Source organism: Mus caroli, unplaced genomic scaffold (genome assembly GCF_978045245.1).
Source record: "Mus caroli unplaced genomic scaffold, Mus_caroli_1 scaffold_6, whole genome shotgun sequence".
In the NCBI taxonomy this organism is placed as follows: Eukaryota; Metazoa; Chordata; class Mammalia; order Rodentia; family Muridae; genus Mus; species Mus caroli.
The window spans coordinates 52,473,623-52,494,864 of record NW_028227261.1 but is presented as its reverse complement, the minus strand read 5'-3'; the positions used below and the strand labels follow the sequence as shown (position 1 = coordinate 52,494,864).

Here is a 21,242-nt window from a genome sequence, read left to right as displayed (position 1 = left end):
ACATTCTCAGAGTCTGAATTTAGGATACTGTTTGTCTTTTCATAATGACTTGTCTCTATTGATTTGGTATATTATTATTAAATCCTATCTGAGGGAATTTTTGAATGCATTTCTTTTTGCTGGTGTGTGTGTGGCAGTAATTTAAATGTGTGCTGTACTCACATCTGCGTGTGAGGGCTTGTATACAAAGGCCAGAGGAGACTGTCAGCAGTCCTGTTCTAACTCTTTTCACCCTTTGGGATAAGATCCCACTGACCCTGAAGATGGCCCAGCAGCTGGCAAATCCAAGCAAACCTTCTAACTTCACCCCTCCCACATCAGCCACACAGGTTTCTTAGGTGGGCACTCAGGATTCTAACTTAGGGCCTGGTACTTTGGGTAAGTACCAGCATAGAGTGTTTTTATTAAGTCACAGGAAGGTATATACCCTCTTTTCTAGCTGTGCTGTAACACACATTAACCATGGTCACACCATGGTGACAGGACACGAGGACTTGGTTTTGCCCACTATAACTTGTACTACCTGACCACTGCCCTTTCTTCTTAAGAAGTTTACATAATTACACAGGCTATGCTAAAGATAAGGGCTTTTCCCATAGAAAAATGTCCTGTGATGTAAATATTGTCCATATAAGATCATAGGGTATGTATGTAATTCACAGAGATTTCTAGAAGTCTCCAAGGCTCTTCAAAAAAAAAAAAAAAAAAAAACCATATGAATTCAGCATCTGAGTTACCCAACTGAGCTATACATACATTATTTTCTCAGCTTCTTCAGATTCTGTTGAGAACATGACTGTTGGCAGGTCAAAAAATCTCAGTGTTTCTGTCTCAGTGAGGATGATTTCTATAGTCTTCTCCAGCTCTTCCTTTGATATGGCTGACTCAGCTGTGGACCTCAGGACTCGTACATCTAAAATGCACAACATCATGAGATCATCCTGGAGCTGCCAGGGTGCACGCCTCCTAGTCCTAAAATATAGTGCTGATTCACACACAGCAAGTGTCTATTTAACCTCTGTGAGAGCAGCTGGAAGAGCCCTGCTTTGTTGCTACAGCTATCAGTGGCAGCCCCAAGGGCAACCCTGCTACTATCAGGCTACTTTATTTTATTAATTTATAGTCCACCTCTAATCATCACCACCAAGAGACAGGAGACTCTTCATCAGATGTAGGCCACTACAAGTATAAAATGATCTCAAGTTTCCCATAAATAAATATGTTGTAAAGGATTGGCCAAAATCTTTAGAATAGTGAGAGTCCCAATGCCCTAGAAGGTTACTAAAGTTGGAATTTCAGAGCTGAAGACAGTTTGGAATGGGTTACGGGTTAGAAACAACCAGGATGTGGCATATAGGTCAGAGTGCAGTAAGTTTGGGGTTGTTTTGAATCAGGACTTCAGTATGTAGCACAGGCTGGACCCAAATTCGCAAGCCTTCTGTGTCCACCTCCAGTGTACTGGCAGTAAAGGCATAAATGTAATCTAGGCTTCAATGTATTTTCAATATATTTAGAAGGAGGGGAATGAGCCTGGTTTCATAAGACTGCAATGGGTAAAGAATGACTTGCTTTGAGACATTAAAGCAAGAATATGTACCACCTTCCAGAGACAAAGATTCAGTCTCCTCTTAATGTCAGGACCTTAGTAAAACAACTTACTAAAAATCTTTTTTTAAAAAAAAAAAAATCACATGTTCACAGTCAGCTATTGGATGGAACACAGGGCCCCCAATGGAGGAGCTAGAGAAAGTACCCAAGGAGCTAAAGGGGTCTGCAACCCTATAGGTGGAACAACAATATGAACTAACCAGTACCCCCCAGAGCTGGTATCTCTAGCTGCATATGTAGTAGAAGATGGCCTAGTTGGCCATCACTGGGAAGAGAGGCCCCTTGGTCTTACAAACTTTATATGCCCCAGTACAGGGCAACGCCAGGGCCAAGAAGTGGGAGTGGGTGGGTAGGGGAGTGAGCGGGGGAGGGTATGGGGGACTTTTGGGATAGCATTGGAAATGTAAATGAAGAAAATACCTAATTAAAAAAGAAGAAATGGGAAAAAATCACAAATATCCTTTAACAAACACAACCAATATCTGGTCTGTATGTATATATATCAACATATAGTAACACATACTCATCTGTGTACATTAAATGCTAACAAATATATTTTAAAGAAACTATGGACATGTTCATGCTACAATTTTAAAGGAAGAACACCCAGAAGAGGGTCTACTTTGTAGCTAATATGATATCAAATAAAGGTCAGGAAAGAGGAAGTGTTTAAGGTAGTCCTTCTTAATGATTAACTCTTAAGAAATACTGTTTGTGCAATAGATTTTAGAATAAAGACAGGGTTTTAAATAAGTAAGTATGACTAAGATAGGGTAAGCAAAAAGAAGTAAATCAGATATCCACACGGACAGTTCTGAGGTGAGTCTGAGAAAATATGAAGGTGTGAGCTGAAAGATCCACAGGAACAATGCTAATTTTGAGACAGCAAAAGCAAACCAACCAGGCCCTTGCTTCTCTGTTCACTTTTATGGCTAGTGACTCGGCTATATATAAAGTAGCATTGTAGCATATATGCAGCTCTAAATATAACCTTCCATAAGATGTGGCACACAGAATCAAATATGTTGCCAGTTATATATTAGAGTTGGGGAAAGTTAGTCTTATTTACCATCTTAGTGGCAGAGGTACACTATCCAGCCAAAGCCACAGAATGTTACTTGAATTTGATACATATTAAGGAACTAATCCAGCAGCCATGTGTGTCTATGCAATGTATTTCATGCGTCATGATCACCAGCTCCACACTAGCCTTACAGGAGACAGAGACTACACTTGCACTGTTACCTAGAAACCTATCAACGTGCTTTTTGCTTCCAGTGATGAAGGAAGCACATCTTTCTCCATGCCTGGTATTGCTCAAGTGATCTCCAGTTGTGTACAGCAATCACGGCTCCCTTTTATGTCTTCACACAGGAAGACCCTTGAGAGTAATAGGAAAGGCTCTGCAGTGGTTTACATTTAATAAATGGGTGAGTCCGTCAACTTTGGGGTTTCAATAGCACTTTTACTCACAATGTAGCATTTTGGTTCCAATATGGTTTTTTTCCCCATGAATTCAGAAGGAGGTACAGAAAAATGCATATTATCTGGTCACATTAAGAGACCTCAGTAAAGAACGAGCCACGAAGCCTTCCTTAAGTTGTTGTTCAGCTACAATCGGTCCAATGCAATTACAATCGGACTGAGTTACAAAACAGTACCTCTATCTCCTCACAAATTCATTATGTCCTAGCCAGCCACAGGCACTTAAGGAGATCATGTAAAGGTACCTGTCATACACTATTCTCCACACTGAGCGAATGATGATCTGTGCCTGATGCTGTCGCCCAAATGAAACACCAAGTGTTTCCAAGGCTCTGAAAGTGTGTACATCAGAAGACCCAGAGGACTGTGGAAGACTTTAAGGTAGCTTAGAAAATCTATTCATTTTAGAATAGCTCAAGGTGTAGAAAACTTGTTAAGAATATGTGTGTGTACTGCCTGAACTCAGTGGTCCCCATTGTAAACCACTCCTCTGCTGTTTGTACCTAATATAACTAATGAACTCACGTGATACTTCTTCATCTAAAACCCACTGTTTATTCCAGTCTGCTTCAGTTTTAATGTCATTGAGGAGTACTGGTATTAATTCTTCTTTTAAATTCACACACAGTCAAAATTTCTGACCCAGAACTATTCCTGTCTAAAAGAACTGCAGGGACAAAAATGGAGAAGAGACTGAAGGAAAGGAGGTCCAATGACTGGCCCAACTTGGGTTCCAGCTCATGGGAGGGCATCAAGGCCTGACAATAATACTGATGCTATGATGTGCTTACAGATGGGAGCCTGACATGGTTGTCCTCTGAGAGTCCATACCAGCAGCTGACTGAGACAGAAGCAGATACTTACACCGAAACATTGAACTGAAATCGGGGATCCCTATGGCTGAATTAGAGGAAAGATTGAAGAAGCTGAAGGGGAGAGTGACCCCAGAGGAAGACCAGCAGTCTCAACTAACCCAGACCCCAGGGAGTACCCGGAGAATGACCCACCAACTGGGGGCATACACAGGCCAGTCCAAGGCCCCTGGCACAAATATAGCAGAGATCTGCCTGGTCAGGCTGTAGTGGGAAAAGATGCACTTAATCCTCCAGAGACTTGAGGAACCAGGAAAGGAGGAAGAGTGTGTGTGGGGGGAGCACCCTCTTGAAGGCAAGGGGGAGGAGGAATGGGATAAGGAACTGTGGGAGGGGGGACCAAGAGGAGGAGCAATGACAGTAATGTAAATAAATAAATAAATATTGAAAAATAAACCTCATAATTTATTCCAAAATATCTACCAAAACACCACATGAGGTTTTCCTAGACCTTGGCAGTTTCCTGGCTAGAAGACTGAAGAGTATTGATCATGCATCTTGTAGAATATGTTCCCGTTTAGGAATGCCTGAAGCAGGACATGGGTTTCCGGGAAGATGCAGAGGAGGAAAATCATCTTACAGCACCATCAAGGCCTCTCAACATGACTTAGCCCTGACATCATTACCTCTTAGCTGAAACTGGGTTCTGTTTCATACACTGTAGTCTGGAGAAAGTTACAGTGCAAAACTTCATTTAAGAGGACAGGAAGCTACCTCTTGAGGGACAAATATCTACGCATGTATTTAGAATTCTCTACAGGCGTATACTCTGCCTTTTATCAAATATCTAAGAGTGGGCCCTTGAATATTGTTAATATGAGTCATAACCCAGCACTATACTTTTTGTTGTTGAAGTTGTCTGCCTGTGGCTAATGGGAACACAAATGGCTGCTCTGTCTGTGACATTCTTTTTTGTTTTCTTTTTCTTTTTCTCTTTTCCTTTGACAGTAGGAAGGGCTGGGTTTTTGTTCAATAACTTTTTTACTTCTTTGCTGCTCATCTGATATGTATCAGATGAGCAAGAAATCAGTTATTTCCGAACAGTTCTTAGTTTCTTTTATTGTATAAAACCAAGAGTGAACCACTCAGATATTTCATGAAAAGAGTATGATTATTTATTTGGCAATTGAAGTTCAAAAAAGGGTGGAGGGACTGGAAAGATACTCAGTGTTTAGAAACACTTACATACAAACGGAGGTTCAATTTCTGGCACTGGCATGAAGACTTCTGCCAGTCTGTAGCTCTAGTTAAAGGCAATGCACACACAGAGTACATAGACATATATGCAGGCAAAACACCCCACACATACACACATAAATACTTAAAAAGAATGCTAATGATTTCCAAGTATCAACTGGTATCCACATGTCCAAGTAAAATGGGAGTTTCTCTTTAGGTAACACACACACACACACACACACACACACACACACACACACACGAGTGGAGGCATTGTTAAGGACTAAACATTCAGCGCCTTCCATGTAGGCAAATGTTTTGCCACTGAGATACATTCTCAGCTCCATCTTTTTATCAACTCTCAGGCACAACTAAGAAATTAATCTTATAATGATATACAATCTATGGTAAAATAATCTAGGTTTTACAACATGACAATTTTATTGTGGGGAGTCTATACTTAAACTATTGAAAATACATAAAACTGTAAAATTAAGGGGCTGGAGACTTGACTCCGTGATTAAGAGCAATGAATACTCTTCCAGAGGACTCAGGTTCAATTCCCAGCACCCACATGGCACCTCGGAACTGTCTGTAACTCCAAGATCCGACACCCTCACACAGACATGTATGCAGGCAAAACACCAATGCACAAACTAAATAAAAAATTTTTGAAAACTGTAAGAGTACATAAAAAAGGGTTTTCTATTACCTGTAAAACTAGCCAATCTATCCCTCTTGTAAGATGAATCTTCAAGGTCCTCTGATATTGATTCAGTTGTTGAGATACTCGACTTCGACACTGAACTGCTCCCCAGGACTGACCTTTGAAAATTATTAACATTACTCATTTGTTCAGTGTCTTTATGAGAAACTAAAAATATAAATTAGGTTACAATAACAGATGGGAAAACCAAACGTACTGCAGTCATCTAAGCAACGCAAATCACAGCAACTTTACACTCGTCCCTTGATTTTTCCTGTTCTTTAAACCTATGCCCAGAGGCCACCACTATGTTCCTAATGTACATTTTGGACAAATGTCTAAACGACAACTCCCTCTCCAACTCCATCCTCAGTATCACTTTTTGGCATCTCGTGGTTGGGTGTTTCCCTGTCTCTGGTTCTCTGAGGGGCTCAGCCCAGGACACTTTTCCCTTTGCTTCTCACCTGGGTTCTCCCCTTTCTTCACAACTCATCTCCCAAAGTCCAATTTCCCAGAAATCCTCTCAAGAGCTAACTCAAGAGCTAGCTACACACCAACAGCAGTTTCCTCCACACTGAAACCCTCCCTACACGAGGGGAAAGCTCAAGGGGCTCAGGAGGTAAACGGAAGTTCATGCCTGGGAAAATAGTAACTTGGAAGATTCTCAAAAGCCTGCCCCCAGCGTAACACAGGTAAGCAAGCGCCAGGGGGGAGACTGAGCAGCTGAGCTGAGGAGGGAAGAGATCCTGGGACTTTGGAGCAGCTTACAGGTTCTGCAGGGAGCTCCAGAGACGTGGCTTGTGGTCACCGTGTGGGCGTCTGCTTCTCTGTGATGCAGATGCTTTTTTTGAGTCATCCTTATTCCTTTAAGCAACCCATCATCCACTCTTAAGTAATGTCCTTCCCTTCCTGGGGTGAGGAGGTGTGTATTACATCTCCCCAGGAAAAGCTTTCAGCAGGCATAAGTACTGATGCCCAGGAAATAGACACAAGAATTCAAAAGGGAATTCAAATTCAAATTTTAAACAAACAAGCATCCTTCACTCTATCTTCCTCTCACTTTCCTGGTTTCAATGAATTGTTCACCAAGAGGTGAACTTTAAACACTGTTTTGGAATGTATGGGAAACTATTCAGTCAAGCTCTGAGCATGAATAATTAAAACGTAAGTGCTGGTATACTAGAATTGATAGATTGATGTGAGAAAACTGGAAACTTAATATACATTCTGGACGTATGAATCCAAACGGAAGGACAAACTTAGTGAAATCAAAAGAACTTCACCTTGTGTACTGCCCTAACATGCTAGGGTTTAGTGTGTTCTGATAGAGGCTATAGGAAGAAATATAATCTGATCCAAGCGATCCTTCTTGTGATGTCAAGAGTTTGTTTGGCTTTGCTGATGCAGCATGTGGATCTGGATGGTAGAGAGGTCGGGGTGTAACATCAACTCCTTTTGGATCAAGCACCTGCAAAACAATGGTTGTTTAATGGCGTGAATAACTATAGACAGGGTGAGGTTTCGAATTCTTGGTAAACAAAAAAAGTACAGCAGAAAAATACTAAGTATCATGGTCTTAGGACAAAATGAACACAAAAACTTAAATGATTCAAAATGTTATACTTCACATTTAACTAGCCACGTATCTTTTGAAAATTGTACTCACATGCCTGTGTATTAGTAGTGAATACAGAGGCGATGCGATCTGAGGATGTTAGCACATTTTTGTCACTGTTTGAATAACATACAGTACATTCAGAAAGAGACCTAGATAGAATAGCCAGTCACTTGATATGGCCCCTTAATGTAGTCAAGAGGCAAGATGCATATAGAAACTGCCGGCATGATGGCAAACTTTTTAAAGATTTATTTATTTATTTATTTATTTATTTATTTATTTATTTATTTATGTGAGTTCACTGTTGATCTCTTCAGACACACTAGAAGAGGGCATCAGATCCCATTACAGATGGCTATGAGACACCATGTGGTTGCTGGGAATTAAACTCAGGACCTCTGGAAGGCAGTGAGTATTTTTTCTTAACTCCTGACCCATCATCTTTCCAGCCCGACAACAAACTAATTAATTCTTTTTCTGTTTGTTTGTTTGGGTGGTTGGTTTTTGTTTTTCAAGACAGTTTCTCTGTGTAGCTCTGGGTGTCTAGAACTTACTCTATAGACTAGGTTAGCCTTGAACTCAGGGATCCACCTGTCCCTGACTCCTGACTGCTGGGATTAAAGGCAAGCACCATCATCCACAGTCACAAAAAGCTTTAAAAAATATATATATATATATTATGTTTATATATATTTATATATATATATACACACACACATATATATTGCAGTTTTAAAGAGTAATAATACACTCTAATGATAAAACACACAGAAGTCAGAATGGCAAAATGATACTTTACTTATAATATTAATATTTTGGACTCTGCAATACTATAAGTATAGGTTTGAAGAAAAAATGCTTTCCACACAGTACCAAGTAGAGCCTACTACAGCTGGAGGGACCCAAGAACCTCAGTTCAGCCCAGCTGTGTCAGCAGTTCACTCTTCATATACTCTGACAGTCTGAATGAGAATGGCCCCACAGCTTGTGTTTGAATACTTGGTCCCCAGTTGATAGAACTCTTGGGAAGGATTGTTGGAGGTGCGTCACCAGGTGTAGACACTAAGGTTTCACTGTGTTTTCCAGTGCTTGCTCTCTGCCTCATGGCTGTGGATCAAGATGTGAGCTCTAAGTTCTTACTTCACTCTGACACCTTCTGAAGCCATAAGCCCTCCCCCCTCCACCAAATTTATTTTTAATAAGTTGCCTTGGTTATGGTGATTTAACAAAACAAGAGAAAAATAACTAAAATGTTCACCTTTCTAATTGTCTTAATTCTTTCTTTCCAGTCTTACAGATAATGTCTCCTGATAGTTTTGCTTTTGTTTGCGTGTTGCTCGGGTCTTAGGACTATTGTTTATGTGTCTTCACCCAGTTTCTTCTAAGACATTCTTCACTACATTGCTCAGCGACATTGCATACGTCCCTCTCTCCTTTCTCTCATCCTATCCCCTCCCAATTTGCTTTTTTGTTGTTGTTACTTGTTTGTTTGTTTGTTTGAGACAGGGTTTCTCTGTGTAGCCCTGGCTGTCCTGGAACTCACTCTGTAGACCAGGCTGGCCTCGAACTCAGAAATCCGCCTGCCTCTGCCTCCCAAGTACTGGGATTAAAGGCATGCGCACCACCACTGCCCGGTCCAATTTGTTTCTTAATTATAACCCTCTACTATTTAACAATTCTAAAATCTGTGGACCATATGGTCTCTCAACTTTCCCCTCCTACTTACTTTACCCACCTCAATTTTATTTTCCTTTAAAAAATATTCTTAATACTTAATTCTGAGTATATGCCATATTATCCTTGATTATTTACCCTCCAATGGTTATTGAGGTCAAAGGCACCAATGTGACTGACCAGCTGGTATGATATTTACATCATGGGAATATCAGGCAGCAGTGATTGTTCTCACAGTTAATATTCTAGTCAGAGAATAATACAGACTTTACACCAGTCACTCGGCTCCTGGACTGAGGAACCATCTGCTGAACTACACACTCAACTGTATCACTTCCAAAGTCCATGAGAACATAGCAAATACTTTAACTGGGGGGGAAAAAAAGGTGGCTGATAAGTAACAGCAGATATGTAAGCCCCAAGGAAGTGGTCAGCACAATACAACCCAGCCAAAAGTTACAAACTCTATAGTAATGGCATCTCATGAGGGTGGGAAGGGTAAAATCCCTGCAGTGGAGCTTAAGAGAAAGTCTGTACGTTCAAATAAGATCCTGACTGAGAACACAGATGAATGAAATAAGGAAGATGCTGCAGGATGTGAAATGGGGCTTCAACAAAGAGCTAGAAATACCGAAGAAAAAAACCAACCTAAAATTCTAGAAATGAGAAACAATGAGTCAAGTCAAAAGCTCTGGGGGAAGTCTCATCAATAGTGTGAAACAAGGAGATTACAGAACACTGAACTTGAAGGCAAGGCAAAGGAGCCCACGCTACAACAGCGAGAATTCTGGAATACACTGGGATAGGCATTTCAGAAAAGGCAAATGTGTGGCTGATTGGGCAGAGAAGATGGAGGAGAATTTAGTTCCAAAAGCATGGAAAACACTTTTTAAAGGATCAATGGAAACAACTTTCAAAGTCAAGAGATGCCAATCCAGATACTGGAGGCCTTTAAGTCACTAAACAAATGAGACATAAAAGAGTGTCCTCTCATTGCATCGTGACTAAAACATGAAACACACAGAAGTATATGGAAGGTAGGTGCCACCAGGATATTAAAAGCAGCCAGAGAGAAACTCGAAGCCACATGCACATCATGCAGGCCCATCAGAGTGACAGAAAGTTATCTATCTGAGAGTTAAAGGTAAGAAGGGCTAGACAGATGTGTTTCAAGTTCTGAAACAGAACACATACAATAGGGTCTGCTACAATTGAAGAAAATATATCCTCATCCCACCCCCACAAAAAGAAAACCTGATGAAAGGAATTTATGATTAGTATGCTATTTTTACACAAAAATCCATAAAGGAATCCTTTGGACTGAGAGAAAAACAAATCCATCCACAAGGCCATCGGGGGAAAAATCATGTTAGAATAAGAGTTAAGGAAGAGAAGAAGTGAGGAAGGGACCTAAACATTACAAAACCAGCAAGATGGCAGGAAGGGTGAACATCTTTAGGCTTCAATTCCCCCAATCAAATGGCACAGACTAGCAGAATGGATTAAAGAGCAGGGGTTGTCTATTTGCTGCCTCCAAGAAACACGTCTAAGCATAAAAGAGATGTAAACAGATGTGACACTTCAACATCCCAAGGTGTAGAAAGAAAATGGACTTAGGAAACAAACAGATGGTGCTGTTTTGATAGACTTCACACCAAAATTACCAAGAGGTAGACACTGTGTGGGTGCTAAGGAAACCATCCTTCAGGCCACTAGGATTCCCTGAGCACAAATGAGCCCAATTTCATCAAACAAATACAAGTAGATGGAAAGCCACAAATTAATACTAGTCCAAGAGTAGTGGGTGTCTTCCATAACAACAACAAAAAGACCAAAAATTAAACAAAACATGTGATGAGTGAAAACTAGTAAGATTAAAACAGAAATTAAATCTCCCCAAAAAAACTCCCATTTTTTTTTTTTTTAAATCCGTTCAGTGCTACACACCTACTCCATTGTTTAGCTTGGGCTGTTTTCATGATAATAAGATTTGTGAGTTCTCTGCATACACTGGATGTATATTTGGCAAAGATTTTCTCCCTTTCTATTGCTGCCTCTTCACCTGCTTGACAATTTCCTTTGCTGCACACCATGAGATACCATTTGTTGCTTTTTGTCTCATTTCTTGAATGGTCGTAATGCTGTCCAGAGTGTCCTAGCCTATGCCTGAATCCTGACGTAAGCTCTCTTCTCTTTTCCTCTATTGTTTCAGGTCTTATGTTGAGTTCATCGATCCATCTGGAGTTTAGCTTTGTCCAGGGTGATGTTATCCATTCTTCTAAACACAGCTATCCACTTTCCCCAGGACTTTCTAAAGGGGCCATCTTTACTCCAGTGCATATTTTTGCCATCCTTATCAAAATTAGGTGGCTACAGTTGTATGACCCTGTACTTGGATTCTCTAGTCTACTCCAGTGACCTATGTCTGTTTTGTGCCAGTGTCATGCTGTTTATAATGCTAGGTCTGTAGAGTATTAATTGAAATTGGGTTTTGTCATACCCTCAGCAATGCTCATTTTGCTCAGGATTGTGTTGGCTGTCTAGAGTCTTTGCTGCTTCTTCCATATACATTTTAAGGTTATTCTTCACATTCCTGTGAAGGACAGCATGGAGATTTTTTACGGGGATTTTGGTCAGTACTTTGGAAAGACAGGCATTCTCACAACGGTGAGTGTCGACATCCGAGACCATGGGGAGACTCTCATGTACTAGTGCCTTCTTCAATTTTTTTCTTCAGTGTTTTAATTTTCATTATAGAGGTCTTTTACATCCTCGGGTGGGGTTTATCCCAAGGCACTTTTTGGAAGCTATTGTGAATGGGATTGTTTCCTGTTCTTCAGTTTGTTTGTCACTGATACCGCAGAAGGCTAATAATTTTTGTGTGTTAGTGTGCCACCTGTCACTTTGCTGAAATTGTCAAATAAAAGATACTTTAAATATCTATTCTAATAGCCTTCTACTGATATTTCCTTTCTTGTATCAGGTTTATTCCCTTCAATTGCAAAATTTGACGCGTAAAAACGTAATTAAATAAAATAAAGCACAGTCTTACAATCAGCAATAAAGGAAATAGTGAACCACTGGTGCCTCTCCACCCCCACTCCAGACCCCCTCACTGGTCCGTGTGGATCAAAAACCTTTCTCCCCGCCGTGATAATCACGAACTGTTTTACATTCACATCCTTCCTCTCCTTTCTAGTCATAGCTTTGTTAAGTACCTTTAATAGTTTATTTTTAATTTTCATAGAATACACACACACACACACACACACACAAAGTATGCATGAAGCTCACAACCTCGTGAATAACACTGTTGTACTCGGCAATCAGATTTAGGAACAATAATTTACCAGCATCCCAGATCTTTCTTTCAGGAGAACTAGTATCTTCCATCAAAAGCAGTAATTATCTTGACATCACATACTGGCCTGTAAGCATCACTCAGGTGAAACCATATGAATACAGTCTTTGATACTGGTTTCTTTTGTTCACTGTTATGCATGTAAGATTCATCTGTATTACTGGCTATAGCCACAGATTATTAATTTCATTGTTACATAGTAATTCACTGTGGAAATGTATCATGCTTTATTTATCTATCAGCAGGAATTTGTGTTTTCTACTCTTGTCTTTTTTTTCTTATTCTTTTTTGGTCTTTAGACGCAGGGTTTTTCTGTGTAGCCCCAATTGTCCTGGAACTTGCTCTATAGACAGGCTGCCCTCAAACTCACAGTGATCCTCCTGCCTCTGCCTCCCAAATGCTGGAATTAAGAGCTTACACCATCACCACCCAGCTTTTTTGACTTTCAAATGGTGCTGCTGGGCTGGTTAAACAGCTCGGTGGGTACAGGTGCTCTTTGTCATGTGATGCTTCAGGGTGGGCCCCCAGGATCCATATGGGGGAAGAAGAGAACTGTCCTTTGACCTAACGTATGCACCCTGGCTCACATGTGTGTCACACATAGGTGGCACGTGCCATCAAATGGTGCTGCTATCAATATTTTTCTCATATGATATGCTAATCTATGAGTTTTTGTTGGTTGGAATTTCTGGGTATGAGATTACATGCACACTCACCTTTAAGATGTTGTTATGGTTCCAAAATGGCTCAAGCAGCAGAGATAAAAGGTCTGATTTCACCAGATATTTGCCAACGCTTGGTATTTCCCACGTGGGTTAAAGAAACTTCCTTTCTTTTTGAAATTTTACAGTTATATGTTGCTTAATAGCTAACACCCTTTGTTCAACAATGTGTTCTATTTCCCCAAGTGTTTATTTTTTCTTAAATGTTTTTAATTTACTATGGTTATAAAGTAATTCATTCAACTATATTATACTATATTTTATTTATCAGCTGTATTTTTAACAGATAGGATGAATTGCTTCCAAGTTTTGGGCACAGTGAGAATTGCTCAGTAAACATTTAAGTAGAAGCATCTTTGGGTGCATTCTCACACATTTGCAGATATGGACCAGCTGAGCACAGCATTTCAAAGGTTCCGGATGCTCTCAGTAACTACAGCAGTGTGGCAGGTTTTTTATTTTTGGAACTCGACTCCCTCAAGTTGTCCTCTGTCCCACACATGGTCACTCTGGCACACATAGAAACTCAAGGACAATTTTATTAGAGTTTAAGAGAAAAACAACAGTTCAGTCAAGCTGTAACATTTGACAGCTGCTGGGAGGAGGGAAATTATGGGTTTATTTAAAAATAGACTCAGGGACTGGACAGATGGTTCAGTGGGATTAAGAGCATTGACAATTCCTACAGTGGACCAGAGTTTTGACCTCAGGACCACCATCTGACAACTGCCCGTAACTCTAGTTCCTGAGAATGTGTCATCGTCTTCCAGAGGTACATGCTCTCCTGTGCTCGTACCTCCCCCCATACACACTTAACAAATAATCTTAAGAGGGAAACAGAATTCCAAAGCACACTACCTGTGGGCTGGCAGCATGGTTCAGTGGGTAAGGGTGCTGACTGCCAAGGCTGACAATTTGCATTTAATCTTAAAAACACACAAGGTGGGAGAGAACCAGGAAGCTTTCAAATTGTCCACAGGCCTCCACACCTGTGCCAGGGTGGCCATGCCCATAAACGTGTTCACAAAAAGTAAACAAGTTAACGTAACAAAAAGGATTTGGAAAAGAAAAAAAAAAGCACGTTACCTGTACTGTTTTAGTGCTAGGAACGTTTAGTTTTTCTGCCGGCTTCATGTCAGATAAAAAACCCATAGTTCTTGATACGGCCATTTTGTTTGGGTTTGAGGCAGCATATCCTTTCCCTGCACTTGATTTTGATGGGTTAATAAAGCTGATGGACTTCCTTGGTTGTGCACTGGCACTCCTATACAAAGAAAGGAAAATATCGAAGACCCAGGATTGAAAAGAAAATTCAAATTATAGCAAAAGTCGACTCTCATTAGGAAGTGTGAATGACTTCACCAGGGGTTGGTGAAGTATCCCAAGATGGCTGGCCATAAACTTGCTCTAAAATCCGTTGACTGGGTATCTTTTGTGGCGATCATGCCCTAGAACCAGAAGACAACTGGAAATGCCCTAAAGTCCTGCAATGAGACCCTCCACACCAGGTTGGCTATTCTGTCTGTGACACCACCTGTGATTGACTGGGCTTATGACAAGACCAATGTGGCCAAAGCTGGCTTGGTGGATGATTTTGAAGAGAAGTATAATGCCCTGAAGATTCCTGTGCCTGAGGATAAGTACACAGCCCTGGTGGACCAGGAGGAGAAGGAGGATGTGAAGAACTGAGCTGAGTTCATGTCTGAATCTCAGCTCAGGACCCAGGAGTATGAGAAGCAGCTGGAGAAAATGAGGAACATAATTCCCTTTGACCTGATGACCATTGATGACTTGAATGAGGTCTTCTCAGAAACCAAGCTGGACAAGAAGAAGTATCTGTACAGGCCCCACCAGCCCATAGAGAACCTATGAAGCAGCCTGGGATGGAGCCCCGGCTGACATGAAATAAAACATTTAAATAGTGGGGACAAAAAAAAGGAAGTGTGAATGACCTAAATGTATACCATGCACCAATAGCTACTCGAGTTGATTCTATTGTAAGCACGTTTCTAGAGAGTTTGCATGGACTGTCGCTTTTGATTTCAAAGCAACCTTGAGAAGTTGGAACTAACACCATTTTATGGGAAAGGACACAGGGCCACTGAAACGGTTCTGAGGGTAAAGGTGGTTGTGGTGCAAGCCTGGTAACATGAGTTCAATCCCTCAAGACCATGCACAGAGCCAGTTTTGAAGACAGACGTGTCATCCAGAATCTTCTTGGCTAGCCCAGAGTTAACACTGCAGTAGAAACAGTTAGAGAGGCCCTACCTCAAAAACCAAGCAAGAGAGAACCAAGTCCCCAAAGATGTCCTCTGACCTCCATGTGCATGCCCACTCACCCACTCTCACAGATGTGCAAATACATTCCTATACAATAAGAAATAAAAATATATTTAAATGGGCAAAGTTAAACATGAGTAATAAAACCTGAGGGGATGTACCCTATTTCCTTTTGAACAAATGTATATAAAATTTAAATTATAGTAAAATATTTAAATTCAGGAAGGACTATATAACTGTACTATTAAATTAAGTTCACAAATTCCCAAGACAAGCGCAGCCTTTACTATCTTACCACTATGGTTCTCTGTATGAAACTTCTGATGTTCTACTAGATTCTAAAAAGGAAATACCCTTCCAAAAGAAGCAACTTTAGCATTTATAAAATAAAACAGGACAATGAATAAATATTTGAATTTATAGTTTTTTGAGTACCCTACCCTGGACACCTTTCTTTAGTCTCTAAAGTAGTGATTCTCAACCTTCCTAATGCTGTGACCCTTTAATACAGTTCTTCATGTTGTGGTGACCCTCAACCATAAAATTATTTCCGTTGCTACTGTATTGGCTGGTTTTGTGTGTTAACTTGACACAGGCTGGAGTTATCACAGAGAAAGGAGCTTCAGTTAGGAAAGTGCCTCCATGAGATCCAGCTGTAGGGCATTTTCTCAGTTGGTGATCAAGGGGGGAGGTCCATTGTGGGTGGTGCCATCCCTAGGCTGGTAGTCTTGAGTTCTATAAGAGAGCAAGCTGAGCAAGCCAGGGGAAGCAAGCCATTAAGCCACATCTCTCCATGGCCTCTGCATCAGCTCCTGCTTCCTGACCTGCTTGAGTTCCAGTCCTGACTTCCTCTGGTGATGAACAGCAACGTGGAAGTATAAATGGAATAAACCCTTTCCTCCCCAACTTGCTTCTTAGTCATGATGTTTGTGCAGGAATTGAAACCCTAAGACAGCTACTTAGCTGTCATTTTGCTGCTGTTATGAGTCATCAGGTAAACAATTGACATTTCTGGTCTTAAGTGACCCCTATGAAAGAGAAGGTCAACCCTCAAAAAGGTAGCAACCCACAGATTGAGAACCACTGCTCTAAAAGGATGCTATCACCAAGATCAGTAATAAAACTACCTGTCCTATATGAACTCCTTTGTAGGATCTCTATCTTTAAATTCCTCTCCTGCCTTCCATTGACTCATCTGAATTCACCATCATCATATCTCTCACAAGAGTTATCATTCTATGGGGACTGGAGCGATGGCTCAGAGGTTAAGACAGGATTCAGTTCCCAGTACCTACAGGGCAGTTCACAACTACGTATTACTAGTTCCAGGGGATCCTATGCCTGCTTCTGATCTCCACAGGCTCCACCTGATGCACACAGACACAAGGAAAAAAAATCATTTTGAAAAGGAGTTGCTCTTACATCTGAAACTAAGTTTCTGTCTACATTCTGAAACCTGGCACTGTTTTTCAGCAACTGTTTTTCACTAATTCTCAAGATTCCTCTATTTTATTCCCCCATGAAATTAACTCTGCTGTCATTTTTCCTATCTTTAAAATTTCCCTTTAACTATGATGTCCTCTGCCTACAAAGCTTTTCTTCCTTTAGTGACCATGCAACTTCCTGAAACACTGATGGGCTATTTTGTAGTCCAGGAGAAAGCAGAGCTTCACACCCTTTCAGCCAAGCACCTACCACAAAGTTCCTTTCCCAACCATGATCACTTCTATGCTCCTTGCATGCTCCATAATTTAGCTTCATGCCCTCTTGCTGCATTAATATAATATATTGTATAATATATACAACCTCCAGGCAGGCATGCATGGTGCAGGAGGAGCTGAGAGTTCTACATCTTCATCTGAAGGCTGCTATCAGAATACTTGCTTCTAGGCAGCTAGGATGTGGTTCTTAAAGCCCACACCCACAGAGCCATGCCTACTCCAAAAGGCCACACCTACTTGAACAGGGCCACAGCTTCTAATATTGTCACTCCCTGGGCCAAGAATATACAAACCATCACAGTGATATATCTTAAAATCCTTTTATTAGGTTAATTGCTATGGATTTCTTCTTCAAAAACATTTTAATTAAAAAAATTTTAAAAGCTGCTATATATACCAAATGATGGATGTGTTTATCAAAGATCTTTTTAAGTTTTCCTCTCATGGTGACTAAAGATATAATCATAACAAGTAGTAACATTCATAATCCAGACTTTTTCCAGGTTCGTATTTTGTTGAATTTGAGCTAAAGGGAAAAGAAGCCCATTCCCAACCCCCATCCCGAGGAGAGAACCCAGCACCGTGCACTTGCCACTGAGCCAAATCCCCAAACCTGTAAGGTATCTTAAAACCAAGGTGTTGGTGCCTGCTTTAATCGTCAATTAGGCCATACTCTTGCCTTGAAAAGTCAAGCTGTCTTCTTTATTTACAGTAAGAATCACACTTCTTATAAGTACAGATCTGAAATTAGTAACTGCTTGGTGCTATGGCGAGATAGTCAAGGTCAGCCACTGTACCTAAGACTGACAAACACCTACCGAGAGCGGTGGCTCTCAGACTTCCTAATGCTGGGATCCTTTTTAATGTTGTGCTGACCCCAACCATAAAGTTATCTTCATTGTTACTTCATAACGGTGATTCTGCTACTGCTATGAATCCTAATGTAAATATCTGTGTTTCCAATGCTCCTAGGCGAACCCTGTGACAGGATCATTCTTCCATTAAAGAGGTCCTCAGCCCACAGGTTGAGGACTGCTGATCTGATTAAAAGCTGAAGATCTGATTTTCAAATCCATCTTTATGTATGGTGATGTATGTGTTACATATGTGTGCTTATTATTGTCCATATCATTTACTTGATTCCAAAATAGCTTCTAATTTTTTAAAAAATAAATGACAGCTGCTAAATTAAGCTCAACTGCCTTTTCACTCATAGAGTGGAAAAAGGAGATTTAGGGGGTAAAATTGGACAGACATAGCTGGGACACTATCTCTTGATTTTTCTTTCAGTTTTGGTTTTACAGCTTTTCCTACGGAAGACCAGCCTCAGCAGGATGTAAGGCTTGCTACCCCAGGCTCTGGGAGGATAGCTTCTTTCCCCTGCTTTCAGCTCTTCTTAATTAACAGTATGCAGTTGGCTCAAAAGAAAATGCCCCTAACCTGACTTGTTCTGGTTGTTTTATGAGCCCAAATAAAAAGTAAACACTTTTAGAAAATAAATGTTCCCAAGTACCTGTTATAATAGGATTTAAACCTCTAACAAACTGGGTTAATTTGTTGGCACAAGAACAATGTCTTCAAGGTTGAGCTGGCTCTGTTAGAGACCCCATGCCTCACTAAATACAAGTTTTAAGCAAATAGGCAAAGGGCTCATACACATTTTCGATAAAGGCTAAAAACAGGTTGAAAGACTTTCTGATGAGAAAGGACTGGATGTAATTTTGCCTTAAAGTGAAGGATGTTTCAAAATGCAAACAGGACAAATAGGATCTAGATCTGAAATGTGTTGCAGAAAAGTTTGTAGGAAAATAAACGTGCTTATAACTAAGTTGACTGTAGTTTAAAGATACTAAATTATACTACTGGTTCTGTTACATTAGATTTTCTTAACTATTGCCTCCTAGTCATGATCTCAAAATAACTGATGTAGAGCAGAAAGAATTTTTATTTTTCCCTTTATTAAAAAAGACATTTACAATTTGTGATTAGACTTATTTTTGTTTTTCCATTTGGTAAGGCTAACAATTGCTGGATATGCATTGCTTTAGCAATAGGGAAAAACTCCTTCTTGGGCTATGTATTAGTCAGGTTTCTCTAGAGTCACAGAACTTATGGAATGTCTCCACATATTAAGGGAATTTATTGGAATGACTTACAGTGTGCAATCCAACTAACCCAACAAATGGCAGGTGTGAATGGGAATCCCAAGAATCTAGTAGTTGCTCAGTGCCACGAGGCTGGGTGTTTCAGCTGGTTGTCTGTATAAGCTGGCATCTTGACGAAGTCGGCTCCAACAGATGTGCTGGCCAGTAAGTGCAAGCAGGCAGAGAAGCAAGCCTCCCTTTCTCACTGTCCTCATGTAGGCCCCCAGCAGAAGTTATGGCCCAGATTATATGTGTGTATCACCATTCCTGGACCCAAGCTGTTCCTTACTTGGAACTTTCTCTGTCCTAGGCGCCTTAACTCAGAGATCTGCATGGCTATGTCTCCTGAATGTTGGGATCAAAGGTGTGTACAGAGCAAGTTCCAGGACAGCAAAGCTTAGGCAGTGAAGGAGTTGGAAAACAGAAAGCTGGTGATGAATAGAACAAGGGGACCATGTTCCAGCTCCAGCAAGCAGCAGACTCAGCAGCTTTGGCCATGTGGCTCCAGCTTTAAGGGTCCAGAATAGAAGCTGGTCGTGGTGGCACATACCTTTAATCCCAGCACTAGGGAGGCAGAGGCAGGCAGATTTCTGAGTTCGAGGCCAGCCTGGTCTACAAAGTGAGTTCTAGGATACCCAGGGCTATACAGAGAAACCCTGTCTTGGAAAAAAAAAATTAAAACAAAAAACAAACAAAAGAATCCAGAATAGAAGGGACTAGTGGAATAATTGATGCTGCTTAGCTGGAGCTAAGAAATTAGCGGTGATTAAGAGACCAGCATCACTGAGGTAAAAATCTTCTGGCAAGTGTTTTTTAAGAGCACAAAGAAACTGTGTTTCAGAGATGCCAAAGGCTGTATGTACCTTGTGCTACAGCTGTACTTGGTAATGTAAGAATCACTCAGGTAGTACTGGTTTTGAAGGCATAAAGGGGTCATGGAGAGCAGCTTTGAGAGGCCAGGAAAGGCCACTGGTGAAGGTGCAGCCTCAGTTGTGGTTGATGGCCCAGGACTGAAGGGGTCATGCAAAGAAGTTGGGGTGTGGCACCATGAAGGGGGCCAATGAGAGGCTTTTAGGTGAAGCCTAGCTGCAGTGGAAGACCCCAGTATATTGGAGATGATACCATGGGATGGTCACCAAGAACAGCAGCAGCAGTGGAGTGGAGTCAACCAGAGTGCTCTAGAGGGCAGAACTGGATGTGTGGATCCCAAACACTGGAACAAGAAGCTGTAAAGTTGAAGTTGCCTTGGATACCCCAAGATGTTAAGAGATGTCAGAGCCATAGGATACCTGCCAAGGAAAGCTGCTAACAGGGAGCAAAAACAGCCCAAGAGAACCAAGTTTGTTGCTGCTGAATGAGAGATCCAACAGCAATCGAGGATGAGAGGAGTTAGAGATCTGAAGAGCACTTTAACACTAGACATGGAGACGTGGAGTTTGTGGAGCTTGCCCAGGTGGTTTTCTGTCTTGCTTTGGTCCAGTCTTTCCTCACCAGGATTATTTTGGAATGGTAATGTATATCCGGAATGATGTTAGAGGTATGCAATCTGCTTTTTTATTTTGATTTCTTAAGGGATTATAGTTAAGAGAGTGCATGAATCTCAGAAGAGACTTCGAACTGGATTTTTAACATTTGTTGAGATTGTTATAGACTACAGAACTTTTCAAATTAGAGTAAATATATTTTGCATTATGCTAGGCCTAAGTATGGTCCCCATAGACTCATATTTTGGACAAGCCTATGGAGGTCAGAGAGTGGAATGTGGTGGTTTGAATACGGTTGGCCCAGGGATGGGCTTTGAGACCTTCCTCCTAGTAGCCTGAAGATAGTCTTCTCCTGAGTGCTCTCAGCTCCTTCTCTAGCCTGCCATGA

At 41.0% G+C, this 21,242-nt stretch overlaps 1 protein-coding gene and 1 pseudogene across 2 annotated transcripts in view; one reads left to right on the top strand and one right to left on the bottom strand.

The window, feature by feature from the left end:
- Positions 1-21,242, bottom strand: part of Dnai4 (dynein axonemal intermediate chain 4) — an 88,438-nt gene that overhangs the window by 59,583 nt on the left and 7,613 nt on the right. The window contains exons 2-5 of one of the 2 annotated variants that reach the window (XM_085839136.1): positions 14,312-14,489; positions 7,134-7,318; positions 5,857-5,969; positions 757-913 (exon numbers count right to left, since the gene is read on the bottom strand). In XM_085839136.1, coding sequence (XP_085695262.1) covers positions 757-913; positions 5,857-5,969; positions 7,134-7,318; positions 14,312-14,489 — 633 coding nt within the window. The remainder of the gene's footprint in view (positions 1-756; positions 914-5,856; positions 5,970-7,133; positions 7,319-14,311; positions 14,490-21,242) is intronic. The other variant, XM_029475697.2, reaches the window with a different exon arrangement.
- LOC110293783 (ATP synthase peripheral stalk subunit d, mitochondrial pseudogene) lies at positions 14,612-15,164 on the top strand (annotated as a pseudogene).